Genomic DNA, 26,525 nt, shown 5'->3' with positions numbered 1-26,525 from the left:
AACGTGATATGACCATGGATTTGATTAAGCTCAGTCTGCTGCCTTGTAGAAGAGACTGTAATTGAGGGCAAAGGAAAGCAAAAGGAGAAGCAGGAAGACCACTCGTAACAGCTCAGCTGAGAGATGGTACTTGAGTCCTCAGGCTTGGACTCAAGAGCTATAGCCGTGGAGGCGGTGAGGCGTGCTGTGGGTTCTGGATGTGTCGTACTTAGAGGCAATCAGGTCTTCTGCCCGTTTAGGGGCAAGATGTGTGATTCAGGTCTTCTGCCCGTTCAGGTGCAAGATGTGTGAGTCAGGTGTTGCACCAGACTGTAAGATCTGTGTATCTGGTTGCAGCTGCCATTTCCCAGGATGACAGGGTTGTGACATAGAGGAAATTTGGGGGGGGGGGGGGGGGACTCCAGAATTGGGATTTGGTTTAAGATTCTTGCCAACTTTCAAGTGGGGATGTAGAATAGATAGTTGGATACACAAGTCTGGCAATGAGAGGATATCTCAGTAAGACGATGTAACCATTTAAAGAATCAGTGTGGACAGATAAGTTGTTTAAGGACGCTTATAAGTTGGGGAGATAAGAAGGAACCGGCAAAAGAGCCTAGGCTGAGGAGGAGATAGGAGAATAAATACAAATGGTTTCCAGAAGACTAAGGAGGAAGGAAGTGTGTGTCAAGAAATAAGTGATCAGCTGTGTCGAATGCTGCTGGCTGATCAAGATGAGGTTCAATAAGTAACTTTGATTTGGCCAGGTGAATGATATTCATGTGCAGTGGAGAGGAAAGGTGGATGGGAGGAGCCTCGAAGGAGAAATAAGTACAACTAATCTCTTAAATAGGAAAAGGAGCACGTCAAGGCTGTATACTGTCACCCTGCTTATTTAACTTATATGCAGAGTACATCATGAGAAACGCTGGGCTGGAGAAAGCACAAGCTGGAATCAAGATTTCCAGGAGAAATATCAATAACCTCAGATATCCAGATGACACTACCCTCAGGGCAGAAAGTGAAGAAGAACTAAAGACCCTCTTGATGAAAGTGAAAGAGGAGAGTGAAAAAGTTGGCTTAAAGCTCAACATACAGAAAACCACGATCATGGCATCTGGTCCCATCACTTCATGGGAAATAGATGGGGAAACAGTGGCTGACTGTTTTTCTGGGCTCCAGAATCACTGCAGATGGTGATTGCAGCCATGAAATTAAAAGACGCTTACTCCTTGGAAGGAAAGTTATGACCAACCTAGACAGCATATTGAAAAGCAGAGACATTACTTTGCCGACTAAGGTCCGTCTAGTCAAGGCTGTGGTTTTTCCAGTGGTCATGTATGGAAGTGAGAGTTGGACTACAAAGAAAGCTGAGTGCCGAAGAATTGATGCTTTTAAACTGTGGTGCTGGAGAAGACTCTTGAGAGTCCCTTGGACTGCAAGATCCAACCAGTCCATCCTAAAGGAGATCAGTCCTGGGTGTTCATTGGAAGAACTGATGTTGAAGCTGAAACTCCAATACTTTGGCCACCTGATGTAAAGAACTGACTCATTTGAAAAGACCCTGATGCTGGGAAAGATTGAGGGAAGGAGGAGAAGGAGATGACAGAGGATGAGATGGTTGGATGGCATCACCGACTCGATGGACATGAGTTTGGGTAAACTCCGAGAGTTGGTGATGGACAGGGAGGCCTGGTGTGCTGTGGTTCATGGGGTTGCAAAGAGTCAGATACTACTGAGCAACTGAACTGATGAATCTCTTAAAGGAGCCTCCCTGGTGGCTCAACTGGTAAAGAAGCCACCTTCAGGGTGGGAGCCCTGGGTTGGGAAGATCCCCTGGAGGAGGGCATGGCAACCTACTCCAGTATTCTTGCCTGGAGAATCCTATGGACAGAGGAGCCTGGAGGGCCACAGTCCTTGAGGTTGCAAAGAGTCGTACACTACTGAGCAACTAAGCACACACACACAAAATCTCTTAAAGAAACTTTCAATAAAGGATTAAAAAGATATCTGGGCAGTACCATGAAGTATATATGGAACCAAGAATGAGAGGAGAATAAAACATTTATACGCTGCCGATGATCAGTAAGAGAAGAAGGAATTTGATGAGGTCAGAGAGATGGGGATTTGGGAGGAGTGACCTTGAATAGGAGAGCAAGGGGGAGATGTGTCCCGTGCACAGAGAAGTCATAGCTTCTCTGCAGTAGGAGTACATAGATTCAGATGCTGTTAGGTTTGTGCAAATGTAATTACGGTTTCAGACAGTAAATTTTAATTCATTATAACTAGACTTAAACACGTCTTTATTAATCAGAATAGAAACCATTACAATCAACACATTTTTGCCAATGAGAAATAAGTTTGTTTATTCCTGTAGCATAAAAATCCGTGCTTCAGAATTCCACGAACTCTTGGAAAGCATCTTCTGCCTCCTGCTGGTTGTGGAAGCGTTCTCCCTGCAAAAAGCTGTCAAGATGCTTGAAGAAGTGGTGGTCGGTTGGTGAGAGGTCAGGTGAATATAGTGGATGAGGCAAAACTCCGCGGCCCAATTCGTTCAACTTTTGAAGCATTGGTTGTGCAATTTGCAGTCAGATGTCATCAGACGTTGTCATGGAGAAGAATTGGGCCCTTTTCTGTTGACCAGTGTTGGCTGCAGGCATTGCAGTTTTCAGCGCATCTCATCGATTTGTTCAGCAAACGTCTCAGCTCTAATGGTTTTGCAGGGATTCAGAAAGCCATAGTACATCCGACTGGCAGCAGACCACCAAACAGTGACCAGTACCTCTTTTTGATGCAAGTTTGGCTGTAGGAAGCGCTTTGGAGCTTCTTCCTCGGTCCATCCACTGAGCTGGTCATCACCAGTTGTCATAAAATCCACTTTTCTTCACACATCACCATCTGGTTGAGAAATGGTTCACTGTTGTTGCACAGAATAAGAGAAGAAGACACTTCAAACTGAAGATTTTTTAAATTTTCAGCCAGCTTATGAGACACCCACTTATCGAGCTTCTTCACCTTCCTCATTTGCTTCAAATGCCCAACGACTATAGAATGACGAGCTTGGGGTTCTTCGGCAGCTTCTTGTGTAGTAGGAGGATTGTCTTTGATGATCTTCTCAGCTGGTCATTGTCAACTTCTGATGGCCAGCCACTATGTTTCTCAACTTCGAGGCTGTCGTCTCCTTTTTAAAACTTTTTGAACAACCACTGCGCTGTGCGTTTGTTAGCAGTTCCAGGCCAAAGTGCATTGTTGTTGTGAGGTGTCTGTGCTGCTTTACGACCCATTTTGAACTTGAATTAAAAAAAAAAAAAATCACTCAATTTGCTTTTTGTCTAGCATCATTTCTATAGTCTAAAATAAGTATACAATAAACAGCAAGTAATAGTCATTAGCAAAAAAGAAAACTATAAAGCGAGAAATGTGCATTAAAAGGATGTATAATACAACTACATTTATTTAGAATGTATTCCAACATCAAGTGGCAAATTTCAACATTGCAAAAACTGCAGTTCGTTTTGCACCAGCCTAATACTAGTGAGCAGGTGTGGGGGAAGCAAAGAAGTTCTCTCGTGGTGGCTGTTTCCTCGGCGAGATGGAGACCACGTTCATTAGTGTAGAGTGAGGAGACGAGGTTTGAAGGTACATGGGAGAGTTGGCCAAGTGGTTAAGGTGATTGTGCTCTGAAGGTCCAAGGGAGTAACTTTAGTGACAGACGATGGAACCTAAACCGAGTAAGGGGAGGACTTCCCTGGTGGCCGAGGAACTAAGACTCCTGAGCTTTCCACTGCAGAGGGTGTGGGCGCCATCCCTGGTTGGGGGAACTAAGATCCCACATACCACGTGGTGTGGCCAAAATTTTCAAGAAAAAACTGAGTAAGGGGAGAAATAACTTCATAAGCAGGCTGAGTGACAGTAACAAGCTAACAAGTTCCCTGGATTTTTTCAGATCCCAGTGGGGTCAAAACTTGCTGGTGTTTACTGCTGAAGGTGGTGAGCTGGCATGTCAGGAGCTCTTTGGAATTCAGTTTATGAAGGAATTGCAGTCAGTGCTAATAACAGTGTCAAGGGTATGGTGTTGAGAACATTCAACTAAGTTAAATACTAAGATCACAGAAAGGATTAAAACGTGCGAGGGTAGTAAAAGAACCATCAGTGCAGATCATGAAATCTTAAAAATGATGACGGTCTTTTTGAAAAAGCGTGGGACTGAATGAGTAAAGGGGGGAAACCGGAAGATCTAAGGATGACTGCAGTGAGGAAGTAGTGGGTGGTGAGCCATGAACGTAGAGGGCTGGCATGGTCTTGCACGCTGGGGCAGGTAAGGGAGGTGAAATTAGTGATGAGAAGCAACACACACCCACTCCCAGACTTGGTGACACGGAGATAGGAGAGAGACAGCCAGCTCCCTGAGAGGATTTGAAAGGAAACAGGATCCTCAGAAAAATGCCAGATTTTTGTTAGAACAAGATGCGAAAGGATCTTCAAAGGATGAATTGAGAATGGGGGGGGATTTTGCTAATGATGGACCATGAGCTTGAAGAGGACGAAACATAGTAGGATGGTTTTGAAAGTTAGGTGAGATGTGAGACACGGAATCCGGTTTCACAGTAGACAGGCGGATGGTGGTGAGAGTGAGAGAACTGCAGGTCTGGGGCTCTCTGCATTGGCCATTGTGGAGGCGAGACAGGGCCAGTCCTGAAGCTCTCTCAGCAATTGGGATGAGAACAGAGTTGGGGAGGGGTCTTCCCAGGTGCACAGGGACCGCCAAAACGCCTTGTTTTCTGTGTCTAGTGGGGTTAATGTAGTTCATGAAACATATTTAAAAGTAGGAGTTTGATAAGGCTCCATTATCATCCTCTTTAAAGTTATTGACAGGGCATCATATAGCTAAGTGTTTGACCTCAGTTAGAGATACTGTTTTCACTCTAAATTTGTTTTTCATACTTAGCATCTTATAGAATATTTTATTTTTTAGTTTTCATGATTCCAGTCTTTTAGTTTTCATGATTTATACTGATTAATTATTACGTACTTTTTTGCCTGCAAAGCTTTATGATACCTCTGTTATCATTGTGCCCTGAATAGGAAAATTGCTACTTTGTAAATTTTTTAAATTTTTTGTTTTTTCTTGGCAGGCACTCTTTCATGGGAAGTTTATTGATACTGGTTTCTCGTTACCCTTCTACAAGCGTATGCTAAGTAAAAAACTGACTATTAAGGATTTGGAATCGATTGATACTGAATTTTATAATTCCCTTATCTGGATAAGGTTTGAAGATTTATCTTTCAATACGGTATTTTCTTGAAACCAGTTTTACATATTTTGTTAATTAGTGGTTATATCTCTCTATCACCCAGAGACAACAACATTGAAGAATGTGGCTTAGAAATGTACTTTTCTGTTGACATGGAGATTTTGGGAAAGGTTACATCACATGACCTGAAGTTGGGAGGTTCCAATATCCTAGTGACAGAGGAGAACAAAGATGAATATATTGGGTAAGGTGATTGTCCCTACTTTCTACAGCTGCCAGAGCGTCTTAGAACTGTCTCTCTATACCCTTGTCTTTATGCCTTGTTTGCTCCTCGGGGAATGTTCCACATTCATTCCCTTTTTCAGTGATCCTTTTCAATTATTTTTTCTCTACTCAGTATTCCTCTTAATTTATAAACATGTTGCAAAAGCACTCAAAAATTCAAATATAATTTTTTAAAAAACCCACTTCCCTTGCCTCTGACATACATTTATTTAAGTTCTTCCCAACAGTACTAACATTCATGAAAAAAAGTGTATATGATGACCTCCATTTTCCCGCTGCCACTTGCTGTATTGCATGGTACCTTGTCTGGATCAACAGTCAGAGAACATTGGTGCCGAAAAAGGGCTTTCCAAAGCCCATGCACTTCTTCATTTCTAGATGAGGAGATGGAGGCCCTCAGTAGACAGTAGCAAAACCAAGTCTGGAGCCGCACCTGACTAGCACTGTAATACTCATTCTTACTCCATTTCACTTTCCCTTTTTAACTTACTCTTTTAATAGTGCTCACCGCAACTTCCAGTTTGAAACTGTGCTCACTTGAATTCTACACTCCGTACAGCTTCCTGATTTTCTTCACTTTCTCTTTTAATGATGGTTAAGAAGTACTCTTGTGTTTTAAACCCTTTTACCTTACATAGAAAGTACCATCTTTTTAAATACCATCTTTATTTTCAGTTTAATGACTGAGTGGCGTTTTTCTCGAGGAGTACAAGAACAGACCAAAGCTTTCCTTGATGGCTTTAATGAGGTTGTTCCCCTTCAGTGGCTGCAGTACTTTGATGAAAAAGAATTGGAGGTTAGGATCTTTTATTATGCTATTATAGGGAAAGTTAATGGGAGGAGGGTCTGTTGTTATGCTTCTATAATAGAATGTCCGCAAGCTTTAAAAACATATGGCACCATCTTCAATCTGCTCTGATTCATCGAAATGTTTAGGGGGTATAAAACTCCAGCACTGAGTAAGGGTCTTAAGTTCTCCCAAATATGATGCTGTCATAGCACAAAATCATCAATCGTGCCAACTCTTAGGGCTCCTGAAAAGTGCAAACTTATTAATAATTGGGGGAACTCAAGTAGGGGAAATCATACAATATTTGTCGTATTGTGACTGCCTTATTTCATAATGTATTCATGGTTCATCCATATTGTAGCATGTGTAAAAATTTTTTGTTTTTTAATACTGAATATATATAATATACAGGTATACATATATAACATATATGTATATATTTTCAGTATTTACTCTATGTATGTAAGTAACATATATATCCTGGAGGAGGAAATGGCAGCCCACTCCAGTATACTCGCCTGGAGAATCCCGTGGACAGAGGAGCCTGGTGGGCTGCTGACCATGGGATGGCAGAGTCAGACACGACTGAGTGGCTGAACAGCAGCAACAGGCATATGGTGAACAGTGAGAAAAGGCGAAAACACGCCACACTGGAAAGTGAGCTCCCCAGGTCGGGAGGTGCCCAGTGTACTACTGGAGAAGAGTGGAGAAATAGCTCCAGAAGGAAGAAAGAGGCTGAGCCACAGCAGAAGCAACGTCCAGCTCTGGATGTGTCTGGTGGTGAAAGTAAAGTCTGATGCTATAAAGAACAGCAGTGCATAGGAACCTGGAATGTTAGGTCCACGAATCAAGGTAAATCGGAAGTGGTCAAACAGGAGATGGCAAGAGTGAACATCGACATTTTAGGAATCAGTGAACTAAAATGGACCATATTGGGCAAATTTAATTCAGATGACCATTATATCTACTACTGTGGGCAAGAATCCCTTAGAAGAACTGGAGTAGCCATCATAGTCAACAAAGGAGTCCAAAATGTAGTACCTGGGTGCAGTCTCAAAAACGACACACTGGATCTCAAAACGACAGACTGGTCTCTGTTCATTTCCAAGGCAAACGATTCAGTATCACAGTAATTCAAGTCTATGCTCCAACCACTAATGCCAAAGAAACGCTGAAGTTGACAGGTTCTGTGAAGACCTACAGTACCTTCTAGGACTGACACCGAAAAAAGATGTCCTTTCCATCACAAGGGACTGGAATGCAAAAGTAGGAAGTCAAGATACACCTGAAATAACAGGTAAGTTTGACTTTGGAGTACAAAATGAAGCAGGGCAAAACCTAAGAGAGTTCTGCCAAGAGAACACACTGGTCATAGCAAATACCCTCTTTCCAACAACACAAGAGATGACTCTACACATGGACATCACCAGATGGTCAATACCAAAATCCGATTGATTATATTCTTTACAGCTGAAGATGGAGAAGCTCTATACAGTCAGCAAAAACAAGACTGGGAGCTGACTGTGGCTCAGATCATGAACTCCTTATTGCCAAATTCAGACTTAAATTGAAGAAAGTAGGAAAACCACTAGACCATTCAGGTATGACCTAAATCAAATCTCTTACAATTATACAGTGGAAGTGACAAATAGATTCAAGGGATTAGATCTAATAGGCAGAGTGCCTGAAGAACTAGGGGCAGAAGTTCATAACACTGTACGGGAGGCAGTGATCAAAACCATCCCCAAGAAAAAGAAATGCAAAAAGGCAAAATGGTTGTCTCAGGAGGCCTTACAAATAGCTGAGAAAAAAAGAGAAGTGAAAAGCAAAGGAGAAAATGAAAGATATACCCATCTGAATGCAGACTTCCAAAGAATAGCAAGGAGAGATAAGAAAGACTTCCTAAGTGAACAATGCAAAGAAACAGAGAAAAACAATAGAATGGGAAAGACTAGAGATCTCTTCAAAAAAATTAGAGATATCAAGAGAACATTTCATGCAAGGTTGGGCACGATAAAGGACAGAAACAGTATGGACCTAACAGAAGCAGAGATTATTAAGAAGAGGTGACAAGAATACACAGAAGAACTATACAAAAAGATTTTAATGACCCAAATAAGCACAATGGTGTGATCACTCATCTAGAGCAAGACATCAGGAAGTGCGAAGGCAAGTGGGCCTTAGGAAGCATCACCACCAACAAAACTAGTGGAGGTGATGGGATTCCAGCCGAGCTATTTCAAATCTTAGAAGATGATGCTGTGAAAGTGCTACACTCAGTATGCCAACAAATTTGGAAAACTCAGCTGTGGCCACAGGACTGGAAAATGGATTGAGTTTTCATTCCAATCTCAAAGACGGTCAATGCAAAAGAATGTTCAAACTACTGCATACTCATTTCACATGCTAGCAAAGTAATGCTCAAAATTCTCCAAGCTAGGCTTCAAAAGTACATGAACCATAAACTTCCAGATGTTCAAGCTGGATTTAGAAAAGGCAGAGGAACCAGAGATCAAATTGCCAACACCCAATTTGATCATTGGAAAATCAACAGAGTTCCAGAAAAACATCTGCTTCACTGACTAGGGTAAAGACTTGAACTGTGTAGACCACAACTGTGGAAAATTCTTAAAGAGATGGGAATACCAGACCGCCTTACTTGCCTCCTGAGAAACCTGTTGCTTCTATGCAGATCAAGAAGCAACAGTTAGAACCGGACATGAAACAATGGATTGGTTCTAGATTGGGAAAGGAGTATATCAAGGCTGTATATTGTCACTGTGTTTATTTAACTTTTATGCAGAGTACATTATTGAAGTGCCAGACTGGATGAAGTGCAAGCTGGGATCAACATTGCCAGGAGAAATATCAATAACCTCAGATATGCAGATGACAACACCCTTAGGGTAGAAAACAGAAAGGAACTAAAGATCTTCTTGATGAAGCGGAAAGAGGAGAGTGAAAAAGGTGGCTTAAAACTCACCGTTCAAAAAACTAAGATCATGGCATCCAGTCCCATCACTTCATGGCAAATAGATTGGGAAACAATGAAAACAGTAACAGACTTTATTTTCTTGGGCTCCAAAATCACTGCAGATGGTGACTGCAGCCATGAAATTAAAAGACGCTTACTCCTTGGAAGAAAAGTTATGACAACTTAGACAATGTTTTAAAAAGCAGAGTCATTACTTTGCCAACAAAGGTCCGTCTAGTCAAGGCTTATCGTTTCTCCAGTAGTCATGTATGGATGTGAGAGTTGGACTGTAAAGAAAGCTGAGCACCGAAGAATTGATGCTTTTGAACTGTGGTTTTGGAGAAGACTCTTGAAAGTCCCTTGGACTGCAAGGAGATCCAACCAGTCCATCCTAAAGGAGATCAGTCCTGGGTGTTCATTGGAAGGACTGATGCTGAGGCTGAAACTGCAGTACTTTGGCCACCTGATTCGAAGAGCTGACTCATTGGAAAGATCCTGATGCTGGGAAAGATTGAAGACAGGAGAAGAAGGGGACAACAGAGGATGAGATGGTTGGATGGCATCACCAACTCAATGGACATGAGATTGAGCAAGTTCTGGGAGATGGCGGAGGACAGGGAAGCCTGGCGTGCTGCAGTCCATTGGGTCACAAAGAGTTGACTGATATATCAAGAAGGTCCCAACTAATATACATAATACATATATGTGTGTATTTTCTTTACCCATTCATCAGTCACTGAATCTGTGTCTTCATTCCACCTTTTGGTGATTGTGAATAATGCTGCTATATACGTGAGTGTACAGAATACTCTTTGAGACCCTGCTTTCAGTTCTTTTGAGTAAATACTCAGGAGTGGTATTGCTCTATCAGATAGTAATTCTCTATTTAACTTCTTGAAGAACCACTACCGTTTTCCATAGCAGCTGTACCATTTTCCATTCCCACCAAATGTATATAAGCCTTCCAGCTTCTCCACATCTTTGCCTATACTTGTAATTTTCTGTTTTTGTTTTTAATAGTAACAATTCCAGTAATAATAGTATGAGGTGGTAGCTCGCTGTGGTTTTGGTTTATGTTTCCCTGATGATTAGTTATTGTGAATTCTCCAAGTCTCCCCCATGCAGATTAGAAGGTAGGGAGGGCCATTTAGGAAAATGGTTGCATTTCCCCTCTGCCACCTTTTGGGGGCAGTATGTTAACTTCAGCCATCTTGCATCCTCTGTTAAGAAACTTGGTTTGTCCACGTAATCAAAATGTGCATATGAAAAAATTAGCATTTTAAGTTTTATACAGTAATAGTCCTATGTGGGACTTAGTCTTCTAGAAACTCTGACACGGGAAATACGTGAAAATCAGGACTCAGAGCCTGAATTACAGGCAGACTGTGTAAACCTTAGTTAATGGCTCTTTCCTAACAGCTTGCTTACACAAATTAGCAGAAGTGCAGTAGAAGAATGGAAGATACTTTTTAGAGTAGTATTAATCATTTTTTAAATCACCAACTCTATTAAGAATCTGAAGAAAATGAAATAATTTTGCACCCTCAAAATGCATACATCTAAAATACTTGGTACCCTTGGTTAAGAACTGCTGTCTTAGGGGCCTCTCCAGTGAGAGAGGGGTGTTACGACAAGAGCCTGACATCAGAACCTAGAGGAAACTAAGACAGCAGATAAAGAAAGATGTTAACAGGTGCACACTTTTATATCACCCTTGGCAGTGCTTGCAGCCTTCTCACAGCACACCTTGTGAAATAGTCTGGCTGCATGATAACTGTCTAACACAGACAAGGAAACTAAAGGCCTAACTGCCTGCTGATTTGCTTTTAGCTCACAGTACAGAGCTATGAGGAAATAGAAATTTGTGTTGTTTTGTCTTGTCTTTCTCTTGTTTCTTCTTCTACTCCCATTCATTGTCTCTCTTAACCATGACTAATACCACAATAAAGAATACTTATACCATTATCCAAAAGAATGGTTATCCATAATCATGCCCCTTTTTTACAGGTTAAAATCTGTTTGTAAGAAGATAAAACAGTCATTCTGTATAAAAACTCTTCATCACACTAGGAATAGAAGGCAGCCTTCTCAGTTTGATAAAGGGCATCAACAAAAAAATAAATCCTAACCCCATTCTAGTAGTGATACCTCGGATATTTCTCACTGAGATTGGGAACTCAGTGATGTCCGCTGTCACCACTCGTGTTCTACATTGTGCCAGATTCCAAAGCCAGTGCAATAAGGCAGGAGTAGAAGCAAAAAGCATAAAGTTTGGAAAGAAGTAAAACTGCCTTTATTCACAGATGATAACATGATTGTCAACTTAGAAAATCCTAAGGGACCTACCAAAAAACAACTAGAAATGATAATGAATTTTAATAATTCATTGTAGGATGCAAACTCAGTTATTTAAAAAATCAATTGTGTATCTTCTGCATGCTAGCAGCAAACATTTAGAAATTGAAACTTCAAAGTTTAATTTACTAAAGCATTCAGAAAAATGAACAAATTTAGCCAAAGGCATGTAAGAACTCTATCATAAAAACTGGAAACATTGCTGAGAAAAATTAAAATTTTAATAAGTGGAGACATATTTCATTCATCATGTGTATTGGAAGATTCAGTATTGTAAATATCAGTTTTCTCCGAACAACACAATCCAATCAACATCCTGGTAGAATTTTCTGTAGAAATGGATGGGCTAGTTCTAAAATTACAAGGAAATGCACAGGTTCTAGATTAGTCAAAACAATTTTGAAAAAGAACAAATCTTACACAGTGTTTACTACCTGATGTCAAGGATTTTTATAAGCCATAGTAATTAAGATAGTGTGATATTTGTGTGAGGATAAACAGGTCAGTGGAACACTTTAATTAGAGTCCAGAATAGATCCACATATATATTGTCAATTATTTTCATCAAAAGTACTAATATATTTTGATGAGGAAAGGGGAAAAGTCTTAAACAAATGATTCTGGATTAACTTGATATTCATATAGAAGAAAATTAATTTTGACCCCAAGTCAGCTCATAAAGATTAATTTGAAATAAATTATGAACATAAATATAAAAACTAAAAATAGAACATAGTAGAAAAATATGAGTCTAGACGGAAGTGTCTTAGGAAGAACATAAAAGGATGTTAGACTTCATCAGAATTAAAAGTGTCCCTTCAAAAGATGCTGTCAAGTAAATGAAAAGGCAACCTACCTGCTGAAAGAAACTCTTGAGACAAAGGTGTTATATCCAGACTATATTAAAAACCTGTCACTCCAATAAAAATACAATTTTTAAGTGGACAAAGACTCGCTTCATTAAAGAAGCTCTGTTGATGGCATATAAACACGGGGAGATGCTCGCTAATCATTGGGGATACAGATTCAAACTAAATGAATTCTCATGGTTAGACATGCCTCAGCCTTATGCCCTAGGGGTTCCACTAGTAGGTGTTTACTCATCTGGAAATGAAATATATATGTTAACAGAAGAACTTTTCCATAAATGTTCATCACAGTTTTATTCATCAAAATAAAAAATCTGAAGTAACCTAAATGTCCATCAACAAGAGTATGGGTAGATAAATTGTTGTATATTTACATAATGAAATACCACTCAGCAATGTGAAAGAACCACTGGTAGCCATCAGCCATCACAGTGTGGATGAATCTCATAAACATTCTACTGGTGAGAAAAGAAAACAGAAAAGAGCCGATGAGTGTAGTCTGTCTGCTGTGTTGAGAAATCTAACCTGTGGTGAGGTCACTGAAGTGGTTAACAGGTATATACTGCTGTCAAAATGCATGTAACTCTGTACTTAAAATATGCACGCTTTATTGTGTGTAAATTATAGGTCATAGTTGATACGAGAAACAAAGTACAGGTTATTATGCCCAAAATAGTTTTCATCCCATATATAATAAACTAGAGTTATTTGAAAATTTTACATATCTAGAAGATTTTATTCTCAAAGCCTGGATAGATGAATAACAGGAGGTTAGTATACTTTTAATTTTAAATAGGTAAGGTGGCATAGATTAAAAAAAAAGAAGAACCAGAAATGTATGTTTAAAACTTATTTGTAATATATATGATTTGGGATATATATGTAGTAAAAGTGATTGTTTTTGTATAGCTGATGTTTTTCTTGAAGACTAGTTACTTTTGAATGTTTTTAAGTTCAGTAAACATGAATAAGATAAGAACCAAAGAATTCTGCATGTTAAATTGCCGCACGGTTTAGTTAGACTTGCTTTACTGTGGTCGTTACTTGATGTACACATAGCCATTTGATAGAATGATGCATGTGCATAGCTGGGCATTAGCAGATTTCAGTCCTGTAGTTACTCTCTTCACTGAATCTTTGCTCTGACCTGATACCGTGCTCGTTCCCCAGGTTATGTTGTGTGGCATGCAGGAGGTCGACCTGGCAGATTGGCAGAGAAACACTGTGTATCGCCATTATACCAGAAACAGCAAGCAAATCATTTGGTTTTGGCAGGTATTTGCTTTTATCTTCTTGACGCTAAATACTGAAAGATGTTTTCTGATGAAGTGGTAATTTGCAAACAGTTAATTTTTAAGGTTGAGACTGCTTTTGGACATGGTATTTAGTCTTTGAATTTTAAATTAGAAGTGGATAGTGTAATACTTGTTAAAGGATTTTCCATTTCTTATTTCATAAATGAAAGAACAAATGACCATCTTTAAATAATAGTTTAATGGTAATGGTTTTAGGTATAACATTTTTTTCCCTAGTAGTATGAAAGTATTCTATAAATTCTACTTAATTTTGGAAGTAAAAGAGGAATATGTTTTTAATGAGAAAGTCAATGAAAATACTTAATTCCTCTAAAGGTGATAATATACCAGCAAATTAGAACAATCTAGAGGATAATGTTCAAGAATGACTTTTCTTCCCTTTCCTTTCTCTCTCCCCCTCTCCCTCCTTCCCTCTTTGTCCATCAGGGGAACTGAGTAAATAAATTGTAATATATCTGTTCTGTAATTCCACACCTTTTTGTCATTCTTTTTCTTAATGCAAGTTAACAAAAATATTGGAGAATAATGGTTTTCAATACAGTATTAAGGTTAAAAGGAAGTTGTATCTATTACTTGGCTTAAAGGAAAATATCTATTCTATCTAGACGAAGTGTCTGCTAGTGTATGAACACAGCCTCTGAGAAGGTGGCGGGCGGCTGGGCCGAGAGCTGCCCTGAGGCAGAGGTGTGCGCGTGGGCTCCCCGCTGCGCCCTCCTGCTGCCTGAGGTCCACACCACCTGCACACATTATCTATTGCAAAAAGTAAAGGAAAAGTAGGAGTAACTCTGTTTTCAAACCTAAGACATCAGAATTGCATCCATATAGAGTATGTGCAGTCTTCCCTGGTGGCTCAGGCGGTAAAGCATCTGTCTACAATGCAGGAGACCTGGGTTCGATCCCTGGGTTGGGAAGATTCCCTGGAGAAGGAAATGGCAATCCACTCCAGTACAGTTGCCTGGAAAATCCCATGGACAGAGGAGCCTGGTGGGCTACAGTCCATGGGGTCACAGAGTCAGACCCGACTGAGGGCTCTTCCACAAGAGTATGTGCAGGTGTCTCTCATCTTCCCTTCTGGCTCTTTACCAGCTTCCGTGTTCCTTTTGTTCCCTGACACTCCCTTTGGGCATTTCTTTCAGTATACCTGAGGAGCTTAAGTGCTGGGTTATGTAAATCCAAATGAATAGTTGTGTTTTCTAAATGGGATTTCCCTGGAGAAGGAAATGGCAGTCCACTCCAGTATTCTTGCCTGGAAAATCCCATGGACAGAGGAGCTTGGCGGGCTATGGCCCATGGGTCGCAAATGTTATGCCCAAGTCGCAAAATCTCCCAATGACCACCAGGGAGCCAATATCCGATGCAAAAGCAAGAGAGTTTTTATTACCAAGCTCGAGCTGGGGCTCCCACCAATACCGACACAGCAGCTATAAGGAGGAGCCCTGAGCTCTGGGTTACATTGCTTATATAGGGTATTATTGTGGGAAAAATTAAAAAAACGGGAGTCTCTGGGTCTGATTGGTCACCTTCTGGTGAAGGGTTAGGTGTTGAGTTCTGATTGGTTCTCCTTTCCCGGGCTTGATTCGAATTTCCTGGGCTGGCCAAGGGTTCTGATTGGTTCGCAGGTGGTGGGGTGAGGTCAGGGGATTTCCAAAGGCTCTTTTCCCGGAACCTTACAAAATGAAGTAGCTTTGATTCTTCATTCCCCCCTTCTCTAGGATCCAGGACAGACCCAATCATGGGTCTGAGGTCAGCTCTATATTGTCTCCTGCTAAGGGGACCGTTGGTAGGGCCACATATTGGGATCTGAGTACCATGAGCTACACCGCGTTGATGCAGTTTTTAATGAAGGCCACTAGTTTTAGTTTAGTAAGCATGGCCTGAGGGTGAGTAGCAGTAACAAGATAATCAGGGGCCCCACCAAGGAGGATATGAGAGTTGTGAACCAGGGGGATGAGTAGAACCAGGATTCAAACCAATTTTGAGACATTTTTCTCTCTTTGTTTTTGACTCAGCCCTTTTCTTATCTTGGCCAGGGACTCCTTGACTACCCCTGAGTAATTCACATAAAAACAACGTTCTTCCCCTAACGCAGCACATAGGCCCTCTGAGAGACTTCATACTCAAGATACTTTTTGGGAATTGGGGCGGAGGTCTCTTTCTTCTGTAACTTCTTCCTGCTGTGCATGGGTGTAGGCCTGCCTAGCAGAGCAGAAGTCTCTCTCTACCTGATCTATGTTGGGGTTTTCCACATCTGAAACCAGCTTCTACCCTTGTAGTAACAGCAATTTAGTGGGCCCCTCTCAGAGATGAAATAGACAAGGGCCAAATGGAGACCTAACAGGATGGTCATCTCTGGTCCCCGGAAACAGAAGGCAACATTTGGGGTGAGGGTTGCAGGCTTTGTGACCCCTTCTGATGGGTTGGTGGTAAGGCAACAGATCTGTGCTCCAGGAATCTTGGGTTCAGTCTGAAGTTACAATCTTCCACCTGAATGGGGGCTCAAAGACATTGTTATGCATATTTCTTTGAGTAGGAACCAGGACTCTGTCTGGAGGCTGTACCAACCTTTGATTGTTTCTGTTTTTGTAGACCTTCCCTTCCCTGATTAGCAATTGTTTGAATCCATGCTTTGGAATTCAGCGAAGGCCAAGGAGGCTGAACAAAGTCTATATCCTACAGATAAGAAATGGAGAACACAGAACAGATCTGCACTCCAGAGCCCCACAGAGTCCCGCTCAGTTTTAATTTTAGGGAACTAGGCAACTATGACTGTGATAACTTCCTGTCAAAATGGGGCATAGGACTGCCCCAGCTTGGAGTATAGACACTGAATTGGAAGTATTTTTGAGTTCCAAGTTTTAGATCTGAGTCTTGTATGATTAAAATCTTAATCTCATTTCTTTTTAGAAGAATAGGTCTGAAACCCAGTCTGGACCAGGCACTTCAGGGAAACTTGTAGCCATGTAGCCAGTTGCCAAGTTTTATAAAAAGTAAGGTTACTAGCTTCCAGCAGACATTGTTTTGAAAATGGTGGCATCCAAGCCTGACACAACTCAGAAAACTCAAGTGTTTAGCAATACAAGGTCTAATCTGAAAGTACACCCATAGCATCACCTAGTTATTTCCCAGGATACCTGAACCATAGCTACTCTATTTTGACTTTTAATTGTAAACTTTTTCTTAATAGCCAAAGCAGATTTTACTGTTAATGACGTCAGTGTTTCTCTAGGTATGAGAAGATGCAAGAATTGGGACTCATAAAATCTTTTCCTGAAAAGATCTAACCATCTGAAGGCCTGTTCTGCCAGTTTTTCCCAGAGCACAGAGTGCCTCATTCCTGATTTTCACCCTGAACTCCTTTTTCAGGGCGTTGAAAGTCAGCAGTTGCAGCGGCCATGGTGTAATCTTTGTAGATGCAGATGGCGAGTGTCAGTCTTCAGTTGGCAGAGCCCCTTTTTGCTCATAAACTTGATCATGATTATGAGGGGGGCAGTTCATGACCATTTTATCCCATGGTGCTGAGAGTGTCCATTCTCAGGTAAACAGGCCACTCAATGTGCTGTTACTGGACTAGGCCATAAAACAGTATCTAAAATTCTCTGGACCACCTGTCTTACTAGCTTTTTGGTCCAGGAGAATGTTCCCTCTTGTTGCTTCTTGCCATATCTAGAGTTACACTGTTACCATCATTGATCTCATACGGGACTATATATTATTCTATTAGAGGCCTCACACACAGTGTAAGAAACAGCAATTTTGTAAAACAGGTACAAATAACATAGCCAGCAGTATCAGTAAAGTCACAAGTAAGACCTATGTCAAGAACTTCCATTAGATGTAGCCCAGTGTATCTTCAGGTCATCTGACTTAGTCTGCCCTGCAGAATCTTTATCTTTCAGGGAAATTATATATTGGCACCATCTATAAGGAACATAGCCCAGTTTTCTAGTGTCACTAGACTGATTATCTTTAGTATGATTTAATTTTTTAAGTAACTTTTCTCAGGGCCAACCAGTTAGAGTCTGGTAATAGAGAAATTTACCAAGGTAACCCAGAACTAGACACAGGTTATTGGCCACAAGCCCAACAATTGGATTGATTTTGAAACTAGCCTAGGATTAGGCCTATGATAGAAAAGCATTTGACTTATATGCAAAGGTCTAAGAAGTCAAGAAAACATAAATGATCATACGAGTCAGGTCCAGCATCTCGGGGAAGCTGTCTCCCTCTGATGTCGTCGTCTTTTCATCCTGGTGTAGTGTAGTTTCTCCTGATAAAAAAAGTCCTTCCATCCATGTTGGAGACAGTCCCTTAAATTATGTCTTTTTCCAGTCCTAGTTACAGGTCATGAGGCATCTGATCTTCATCCAAAGATAGATTACTGAGATAAGCTTCAGAAACAAACTTAGGGTGTTCTTCAAGAATTCAATTAAATTTTACATTAACATCACATAACAGAAAAGAACTATCTAACAGATGAGTCTTACTAGATGCAGACCTCCATTAACAAACTGGTATTTATCATTTTGAAATCTTTTTTTTTTTTTAAGTTACCCTTATTTTTATTAAATATAACCAAATTAAGGCTAGTTTGTTTGCAAAATAGGTCTGTTCTCACTGATTTTGGTCTGATGATTTCTATAACCATAATTGATTATAGGCTTTTTATTTTGCTGAAACATTTATAGAGTCTCAGATTGAACTTTTAAAATAAAACAGGGCTGGGAAACTCACACCAAAGGCTTATCACGGATTTTGCATAACAAATCTAGGTGAATTTTTCCCTTTTTAAGGTCTCAAAAATTTCTTGAGATTTTTGTATCCATGAGAAAACCTTTCTAACTCATTTGATAAACTTACTGGAAACCTAAGAACTTCTAATTTTTGGAGGAGTCAGATAGAAAATATAATTGTTTTGTTTATAACGTTTAATTTTACCAAAGTATTGTCATAATTAGTTTGAGAGGAAGATTTCCGCTACTCCCTGAAAACATAAGATTCAACTCCATGATTTTTCAGATAGAAACCATGAAAGTTATAAGCATATTCACTGGTTCATTCAGTCCTTTTGCTAACTTTTGTGAAGTCATCAGGTTTTGCATTAAAATACCAGGACATATCAGAATGTTAAAAACTTCATATAATTTTTAGGATATCTGTATTAGTAACTTTATCCTACATTATAATATGAGCAGATTTATTACTCATTTGATAATCTTTTTTTTTTTAATGTAATTTAACCAACCAAATAAACACAGTTTAATATCTCTCTTTGGGATGTTTCAGGGGCCCTCTGAAGCACCCCAAAGTTAGCTAGAAGCCAAAGGTGCTTCCTAGAATGATTTAGGAAGTTTTGTCAACAAATATCAGAAAGGTTTCGAGCATTCAGTCAGATGGGACTATGGTCACTGTGAAACAATAGCTATTCACTCAGCCAAAGTAACAATATGGGATTTCAGAGGCAAATACAGAACAGACCGTTTAAGAAGCAAATGAACTTAAATCTATTGTCAAATGCAGTTTAACATCTGAAGAAAGTGTGTCCTTTTAACAGAGAGAAAAGCCAAATTCAAGTTTTTGCGCCAGCTTATTTTTAGTCATTAACAGTCCCAAAGTTCTTTAGCTTTTTTGTAAGAGGAAACTAATGTTCAGTAATAAGTGTTTCAAAATTTTACTCTATTTGGAAATGAGCTAGCTAGTCAGTGAACTTCCATCACTTAGTTTAGCACAACCCAATTCAAGTTACCCCAATTTGGACAGACTATTTCAGACAGACATTCCTAAAGCATAATTATTCTTAATAGAGTTTATCTAAATGCTCATATCTCATTTACATTTTTTAGAAGTTTTTTACTTGAGGTAATTTTCTTATTGAGAAACTTGTAACAGATATAATATTTAACTCATATTAAACCTAGGTACAATGAAAATATTTTACTTAACGTTAAGTACTCTAAGACATGTCTATATTAAATAGGTCAACAAACAAACATTAATATCAGGTATTTAACACTGAATATTTCCCAGTTCACATAAACCTGGAATTTATTGTTAAATTTAGAATTACTTGATTTGTAAGCGCTTACCTTTTTTAAGCCAAATAAATAGAGATCATATACAAAAATATTACCAAGACACATTTAGACAGACACAGTGTTAGATCTAGCTTTAAGTTTTGTTTTTTTTTTTCCTCAGTGTCAGGAGTTAGAGATGGTCTAGATAAGTGTTCCTGAGAGCCCTGGTCTCAAGAAACAGGGAAAGAAAATAGAGTTTTAACAAAATGGCGGCAGGTCTATACCACATGGTTGCCAGACAAAGCAAAATTTCCTTTTCCAGGGGATCTTCTCAACCCAGGGATCGAACCCAGGTCTCCCATACTGCAGGCAGACGCTTTAACCTCAGCTCCACCAGAGAAGCCATTAAATACAAAAATACAGTCTCTCAGAAAACCTCCTGTAGAGACACAGAACTTCAGATCCAAGTACTAACATCAAAGATTTCAAGGAAGGAAAGGAAGCCAGGTTGAAGAAGAAGGGAGAGGAGGCAGGAGAGGAGGGGGGCAAAAGGGGTGGCCTTACAGACGTCTCCTGCCACTTACAGATACCCAGGCCTTATGGGACTTTTCCCTGGGCCTCCAGAGAAGGGAGGACTGGAACTCGGCCCTACCAGAAATCAGAACCAGAATTCGAGTTCCCTGCCAAGAGGAGGTGATCAGTCTCCAATCCTCAGCTCGGGGTGAGGGCCCTTCGACCAGATTCCTGCGTCCAGGACCGGGGGACTAGAAAAACAGGGAAGGATAGGAAGGGTTAAGGAGAGGAGACAGAGAGGGAAGGGGAGAGAGATCAATAAAGTCTCTAGTTCCTTACCGGTTGGGGCACTCTGGCCAGTTGTCCGCGTCAGGAGGAGACCAGGGACAAAAGGGTCCCAGTTGCGGCCACTGGGTCTGGTCCATTGGCAGGCAAGCTGGCCCCTGAGTACCCCGAGTGGTCAGGATGTCAGTCTCAGCGAAGAAGAGTCCCCGCCAGAGCCGCCATTTGTTGCAGGAAGAGGGACCCCTTCCAGGGCCCGAAACTGGGCTCTTGTCTAACACTTGGAAATGAATCGTCCGAGGAGACACATGTGCTGACAAAGGGAACTTGGTCAGGGTGTCCGATCCACGGTCAGAAGATGATATCTCGGACTCGGTGTAAAGTTCCCAAGTCAGAGCTGCCTTCTGAGGGCCAGCCTACATGGAAGGTCGGCCATTCTGCGCTGCAAAAAGTGATTAATGTATTCCTTTTAATTTCTACACGGAGGTCATGAGCGCGCATCTTGACCTCCTTAAAATTATCAGTAACCAAGGATAGAGGTGCGGGGCTAGAATGGTGTTGCCCCATCGGCCCTGAATCAGTCAGATGTTGGTAAATTAACACAGACAATACGAACAGCCACACAAACAGAAAGAGACAGGAGAAATACACCTCCGCGAGTCCGGAGGTAAAACCAAACGACGACGGCCTCTGGCCGTTCAGCGGGAGCGACCCGCTATCGTCTACAGAGAACAGGGGCACTCCATCCCCCCATGCCGGGGTTGGGGACGTCTCCCAACGACCCCCACCGGTGACTCTCCGGCGCGTCCGCCTGAGTCATATACCGGTCTCAGATACCAGGCCCTACCAGGAGTGAAAAGAAAGAGAAAAAAGCTTACCGGCTGCAGATGACTCTCCGGATCGGTCTTCCCGTGGAGCCGGTGGGAGATCCCGGACGAGCCCCCAGATATATGCCCAAGTCGCGAAATCTCCCAATGACCACCAGGGAGCCGATATCCGATGCAAAAGCAAGAAAGTTTTTATTACCAAGCCCAAGCTGGGGCTCCCACCAATACCGACGCAGCAGCTATAGGGAGGAGCCCTGAGCTCTGGGTTACATTGCTTATATAGGGTATTATTGCGGGGAAAAATTCAAAAACCAGGAGTCTCTGGGTCTGATTGGTCACTTCTGGTGAAGGGTTAGGTGTTGAGTTCTGATTGGTTCTCCTTTCCCGGGCTTGATTCGAATTTCCTGGGCTGGCCAAGGGTTCTGATTGGTTCGCAGGTGGTGGGGTGAGGTCAGGGGATTTCCAAAGGCTCTTTTCCCAGAACCTTACAAAATGGAGTAGCTTTGATTCTTCAGCAAAGACTGAGACAAGACTAAGCAACTTCACTCACTCAAATGGGGCTTGTTCTGGGGAAGGTGGTGAGATTTATGCCAGCCCTGTTCACCTCCATTTCTGTCTTGATGAAACATGTTGCCTCAGCGCAGTTCTGTGCAGAAACATTATTTTTCGTATTTAGCACAACATTTTGTCTTATTATAAGCTAAAGTTTAGTCTCTTGTTTTTAAGATACATTTCTACTGTCACACTGTCCCCTAAGTTCCTTGCCTTCTGTTGTAAGACACTCAGAGCAATTCAGATCAGGATTTCACACTACCTGTCTGTGTCTACTTTGAAAAGAAATAGTCCATGAAGAGATATATGTTTAGAAGAATGCATACTTTGGGTTCAAGTATGAAGAACACAGTTGGGAAAGTGGTGTTTAGTGAAAGAAAATATCAGAAACTGCTGAGAGTGGCAGTTGAGAAGGATTTGTTCACCGTCAGTAGCTTGCAGGGTAGTCAGCTCAGGTCAGGATAACAGAGCTTTAGAGCTCAGTCAGACCTCAGTTCAAATGTTAGTTCCGCCACTTAGTAGCAGGTTGAGAAGGACAAATTCTTTCACCTCTCCAGGCCTCCGTTTTCTTTTTTTCTGATTACTTGTTTATTTTTGACTGTGCTGGGTCTCTGTGGCTGCACACGGGCTCTTCTCGAGTTGCGGCGAGCAGGGGCTCCCCTCTGGCTGTGGTGCACAGGCTCCCAGTCGCGATGCCCTCTCTGTCGCGGGGCACAGGCTCCCAGTCGCGATGCCCTCTCTGTCGCGGGGCACAGGCTCCCAGTCGCGATGCCCTCTCTGTCGCGGGGCACAGGCTCCCAGTCGGTCGCGGGCACAGGCTGCCAGTCACGATGCCCTCTCTGTCGTGGAGCACAGGCTCTGGTGCGCAGGGGTTCTGCAGTCGTGGCCTGTGGGCCCAGAGGTGTGGCTCCTGGTCTCTAGAGCACAGGCTCAACAGCTGTGGCCCCCAGGCTTAGCTGCTCCGTGGTGTGTGGGATCTTCCGGATCAGGGATAGAACCCGTGTCTCCTGCGTCAGCAGACGGGCTCTTTGTCACTGAGCCACCAGGGAAGCCTGGCCACTGTCTTCTTACATGTATCATGGGGATGCTAATGATAGTAGCTGTCTCACAATATTGTCGTTAGGGCCAAATACACAAAAAGCATATGGTGCATCCTCTGTTTTCATTTTCCTCCTAAAAATAGGAAATTGGGCTTTGAAATCAGTACAAGAGTTGTAAGTTAATTTAAAATTAGAAATGGAATTTTAGTACAAATAATTTTCACCAGGTCGTAAAGTAAACTTGATTTTGTTACACAGTTTGTGAAGGAGACAGACAATGAAGTGAGAATGCGACTACTGCAGTTTGTCACTGGGACCTGCCGTTTGCCTCTGGGAGGATTCGCTGAGCTCATGGGTAAATGCAGTTTTCTCTGTGAATAGTTTTGTGATGATGCGTTTAGACACACAGCAGACTTAAGCCTAAGGATTATTCTTCTGTGCTTTATGTAGGGCACTACTGAAAGAAAGACAAATTAATGCTTAATATCAAGTACATTTGTAAGATAGGTATGAAAGTCTGCTCTCAGAGGCTTTGTGAAGGGAGTACAATTCTGTAGACACTGATCTTTCCACTTTGTGATTCCTGTTGCTGGATCTCTGCAGCATTAAGAAGCTTCTCTGGGCAGAAGCCACTTACATTGTAGTTAATTCTGTATCATTCATGTTGATTCTGTGACGTGTTCCTGTTTGACTAGTTGTCAAAACTAGTTTTGACTAGTTTTTAAGTCAAAACTTAAAAAGTTTAAAGGACCAAATGAATTTTGTCATATTTTCCTGATTTAGGAAGTAATGGGCCTCAAAAGTTTTGCATTGAAAAAGTTGGCAAAGACACCTGGCTACCAAGAAGCCACACATGGTAAGTTCAAAAATCTGAAATAGTACAGTGACTGAGTGTAATTGTTGATTCATTAAAGTAGTCAGAATTTCAGTTTTTACTGATTAATATAGCACTCTATAACTAAACACTTTAGAGTGACTGGTTAATATAAATACTCGAGAAATGTATCAATTGATTCAAAAAATATTTAAAGTACCACTAGGTGCAAAATAAGATTGAAGTGCTCCCTGCCTTTTATGGAGTTTGTGCTCCACTGGGGATGGGCACAAAAGACAAACAGGTCATCACCTCTTTACAAATGCTAGGAGTCCTTTAAACCAGGAGACCAGCTGGAGAGGAATCCCCACCAGATTGGGTGGTCAGGGAAGTTTCTTGAAAACAGTGATGTTTAAGTTGAGTTTGATGAATAGCATGCTGTGGGAAGAAATGGGGAGTGTATGCTTTGTATAGTCATTTTTTATGGAAATAAAAAATGACTTGGTATGAATGGAACTTAATGATTCTGAGGAGGAAGATAAAAGAATTTGGAAATGTGGGCAGGGGCTACATTATGTAGAGGTTAATAGACTGTGATGAGCAATTAGATTCTAAATACAATTAGAAGCCATTGAGGAGTCTTACATAGGAAGAGATCTAAGACAAACGACTCTGGTAGCACGGGGAGGGCGGGAACTGGGTGAGTGAGAGGAGGGAGGTCAGAGCTGTTAGTCATCCAGCCAGAAGATGGAGATGGCCCGAAGGAATAGGTCAAAGCCAGTTTTCACACTGTCCCTTTTTGCCTTTTTATTGTTCTGACATTTGCACTGTGGTACCAAAGTAATGGTGGGTCAACAGCTGTTGCCTTAGCACAAGTCAAGGCAGTGACACCAAACTGCTGTCTCTGCATTTTTCAACACCACACATTTGAAGTTTAAAAAAGAAAAGAAAAGGCCAGGCTTATTGAAAGTTGTTGATTATGAAGTAGTAAAAACTATTAACTTTATTAAATCTTGACACTTGAACTATGTGTGGTTTTTTTTTAAATATTCTGTATGACAAAATAAATGGCAGGTCTGCATAAAACACTGGGTTTTGTCTTGCGAAGAAGCTCTTAGACAGTTGTCGGGTTGAAAGCTGAAGAGCTTGCTTTTTTTGTGAAATGCTCTGTTTACTTGAAAACATAACAGACTGTTTCATTCAGACTTTTTTCTTGAAAATTAAGTAAAAGCTCATCATTTTAAGGAAAACAACTAACAGCATTTGTTGGTGATGATAACATTGAGGTTTCGTACAAAAATCAGAATTTTGGAAAACTTGTATATTCAGCTTCGCAGCTTCCCAAGACTAATATTTGAAAATTCGTTATAACTGGATGAACCTATATTTCCAAATAGCTGATACATGATGTTATAAACTCATGCATGAGAAAAACATCCAAAGTGCAAAATAAACCAATAGATTTCATATAACAGAATACAAAGGGTTCTGTGATATGATTTCAAAACCCATTTATGCATAACCTTGTTAAACTTAGTATATTATCAAAGAATAATATCCACAATTATCTGGGAAAAAATTACCTCGAGTACATCTCTGTTTTCTAATTGCATATCTGTATGGGAACAGTTTTCATAGAATCTAAAACAATGCAGTTTCATAGTATAAACACATAGGTATTAGAATCCGGATGTCTTCTATTAAACCAGACATTAAAATGATTTGCAAAAACATGAAACAGGGTCACTTTTTTCACTACTTTTTTGAAAACAATCACTTTTTTCATAAAAATAACTTGCTTTCATTCTCACAGTAAATTATTTGTAAAATTTATGGTAAATATCAATAGCTATAATTCACATAAACAAAAAGCTCTTTGGATTCCTCAATATTTTTAGATGTGAGAAAGGATCCTATTCACCAAAAACTGTAAGGAACACCAGGTTAGATTAAATTGGTGAGTCCAGTGCAGGAGAGATTGTTGAGGCAGGGGACAGAGAGTTCATAACAAAAGGAGATGGAAAGAATTGGGATTCTGAGTGTGAGTTAAGGAATTCACTTTTGATGAAAATGAGAACATTTCCTTTGTTGTAACAGAAGACGAAAAAAAGTTGAGTTAAACTACAGATAGATTTTAGATTTTGTGAAGGAAAAAAGAGTTGATCACCTGTTGATTTTTTTCCCTCCAAGTATTTATAAGGTGAAGCCACTGGCTAACAGTGAAGAAGGGAAAGACTTGGAAGGAGAAAGAAAGGGAGAGTTGTCAGGGGCGAGACAAGTGTTTCTAGAGAAACACAGCTGAGAATGCTGGGCAGTGTTGGATTGCCCACTCGGTTCTAGTAGTTCACGTGAAGTCGTCAGATATCCCCTGCAGTAATTTTCAACTGATAAGGTACAAGGAATGAAAAAGTAGAAGGTGGAATTCATTCAGAGTTTGAGTAAATTCAAAAAGGAGAGATAAGATTTTAAAGTATTTGCATGGTAGTGATTATAAGGATGGACCATGACCTCTATAAATTATTAGGTTGGTGCAAAAGTAATTGCAGTTTTAGACCATGAATTTTAAATCATTGTAACTAGGCTCAAACACATCTTTATTAATCAAAATAGGAACCATTACAGTCAATACACTTTTGCCAGTGAGAAACAAGTGTTTGTTCCTA

The 26,525-nt window shown here is 40.7% G+C and overlaps 1 protein-coding gene across 21 annotated transcripts in view; it reads left to right on the top strand.

Moving 5' to 3' along the window:
- The window catches only part of WWP1 (WW domain containing E3 ubiquitin protein ligase 1), a 156,772-nt gene that overhangs the window by 114,123 nt on the left and 16,124 nt on the right, over window positions 1-26,525 (top strand). For 13 of the 21 annotated variants that reach the window (XM_042254512.2, XM_027973247.3, XM_060393959.1 and 10 more), the window contains 6 exons: window positions 5,115-5,248; window positions 5,338-5,478; window positions 6,195-6,315; window positions 13,678-13,782; window positions 23,307-23,403; window positions 23,832-23,904. In XM_042254512.2, coding sequence (XP_042110446.1) covers window positions 5,115-5,248; window positions 5,338-5,478; window positions 6,195-6,315; window positions 13,678-13,782; window positions 23,307-23,403; window positions 23,832-23,904 — 671 coding nt within the window. Of the gene's footprint in view, window positions 1-5,114; window positions 5,249-5,337; window positions 5,479-6,194; window positions 6,316-13,677; window positions 13,783-23,306; window positions 24,815-26,525 lie in introns of those variants that run through there. The other 8 variants (XM_060393966.1, XM_060393961.1, XM_060393969.1 and 5 more) reach the window with 5 other exon arrangements.

The sequence above is a fragment of the Ovis aries genome, chromosome 9, assembly GCF_016772045.2.
Source record: "Ovis aries strain OAR_USU_Benz2616 breed Rambouillet chromosome 9, ARS-UI_Ramb_v3.0, whole genome shotgun sequence".
Classification (NCBI taxonomy): Eukaryota; Metazoa; Chordata; class Mammalia; order Artiodactyla; family Bovidae; genus Ovis; species Ovis aries.
This window is presented reverse-complemented; position numbering and strand designations above follow the sequence as displayed.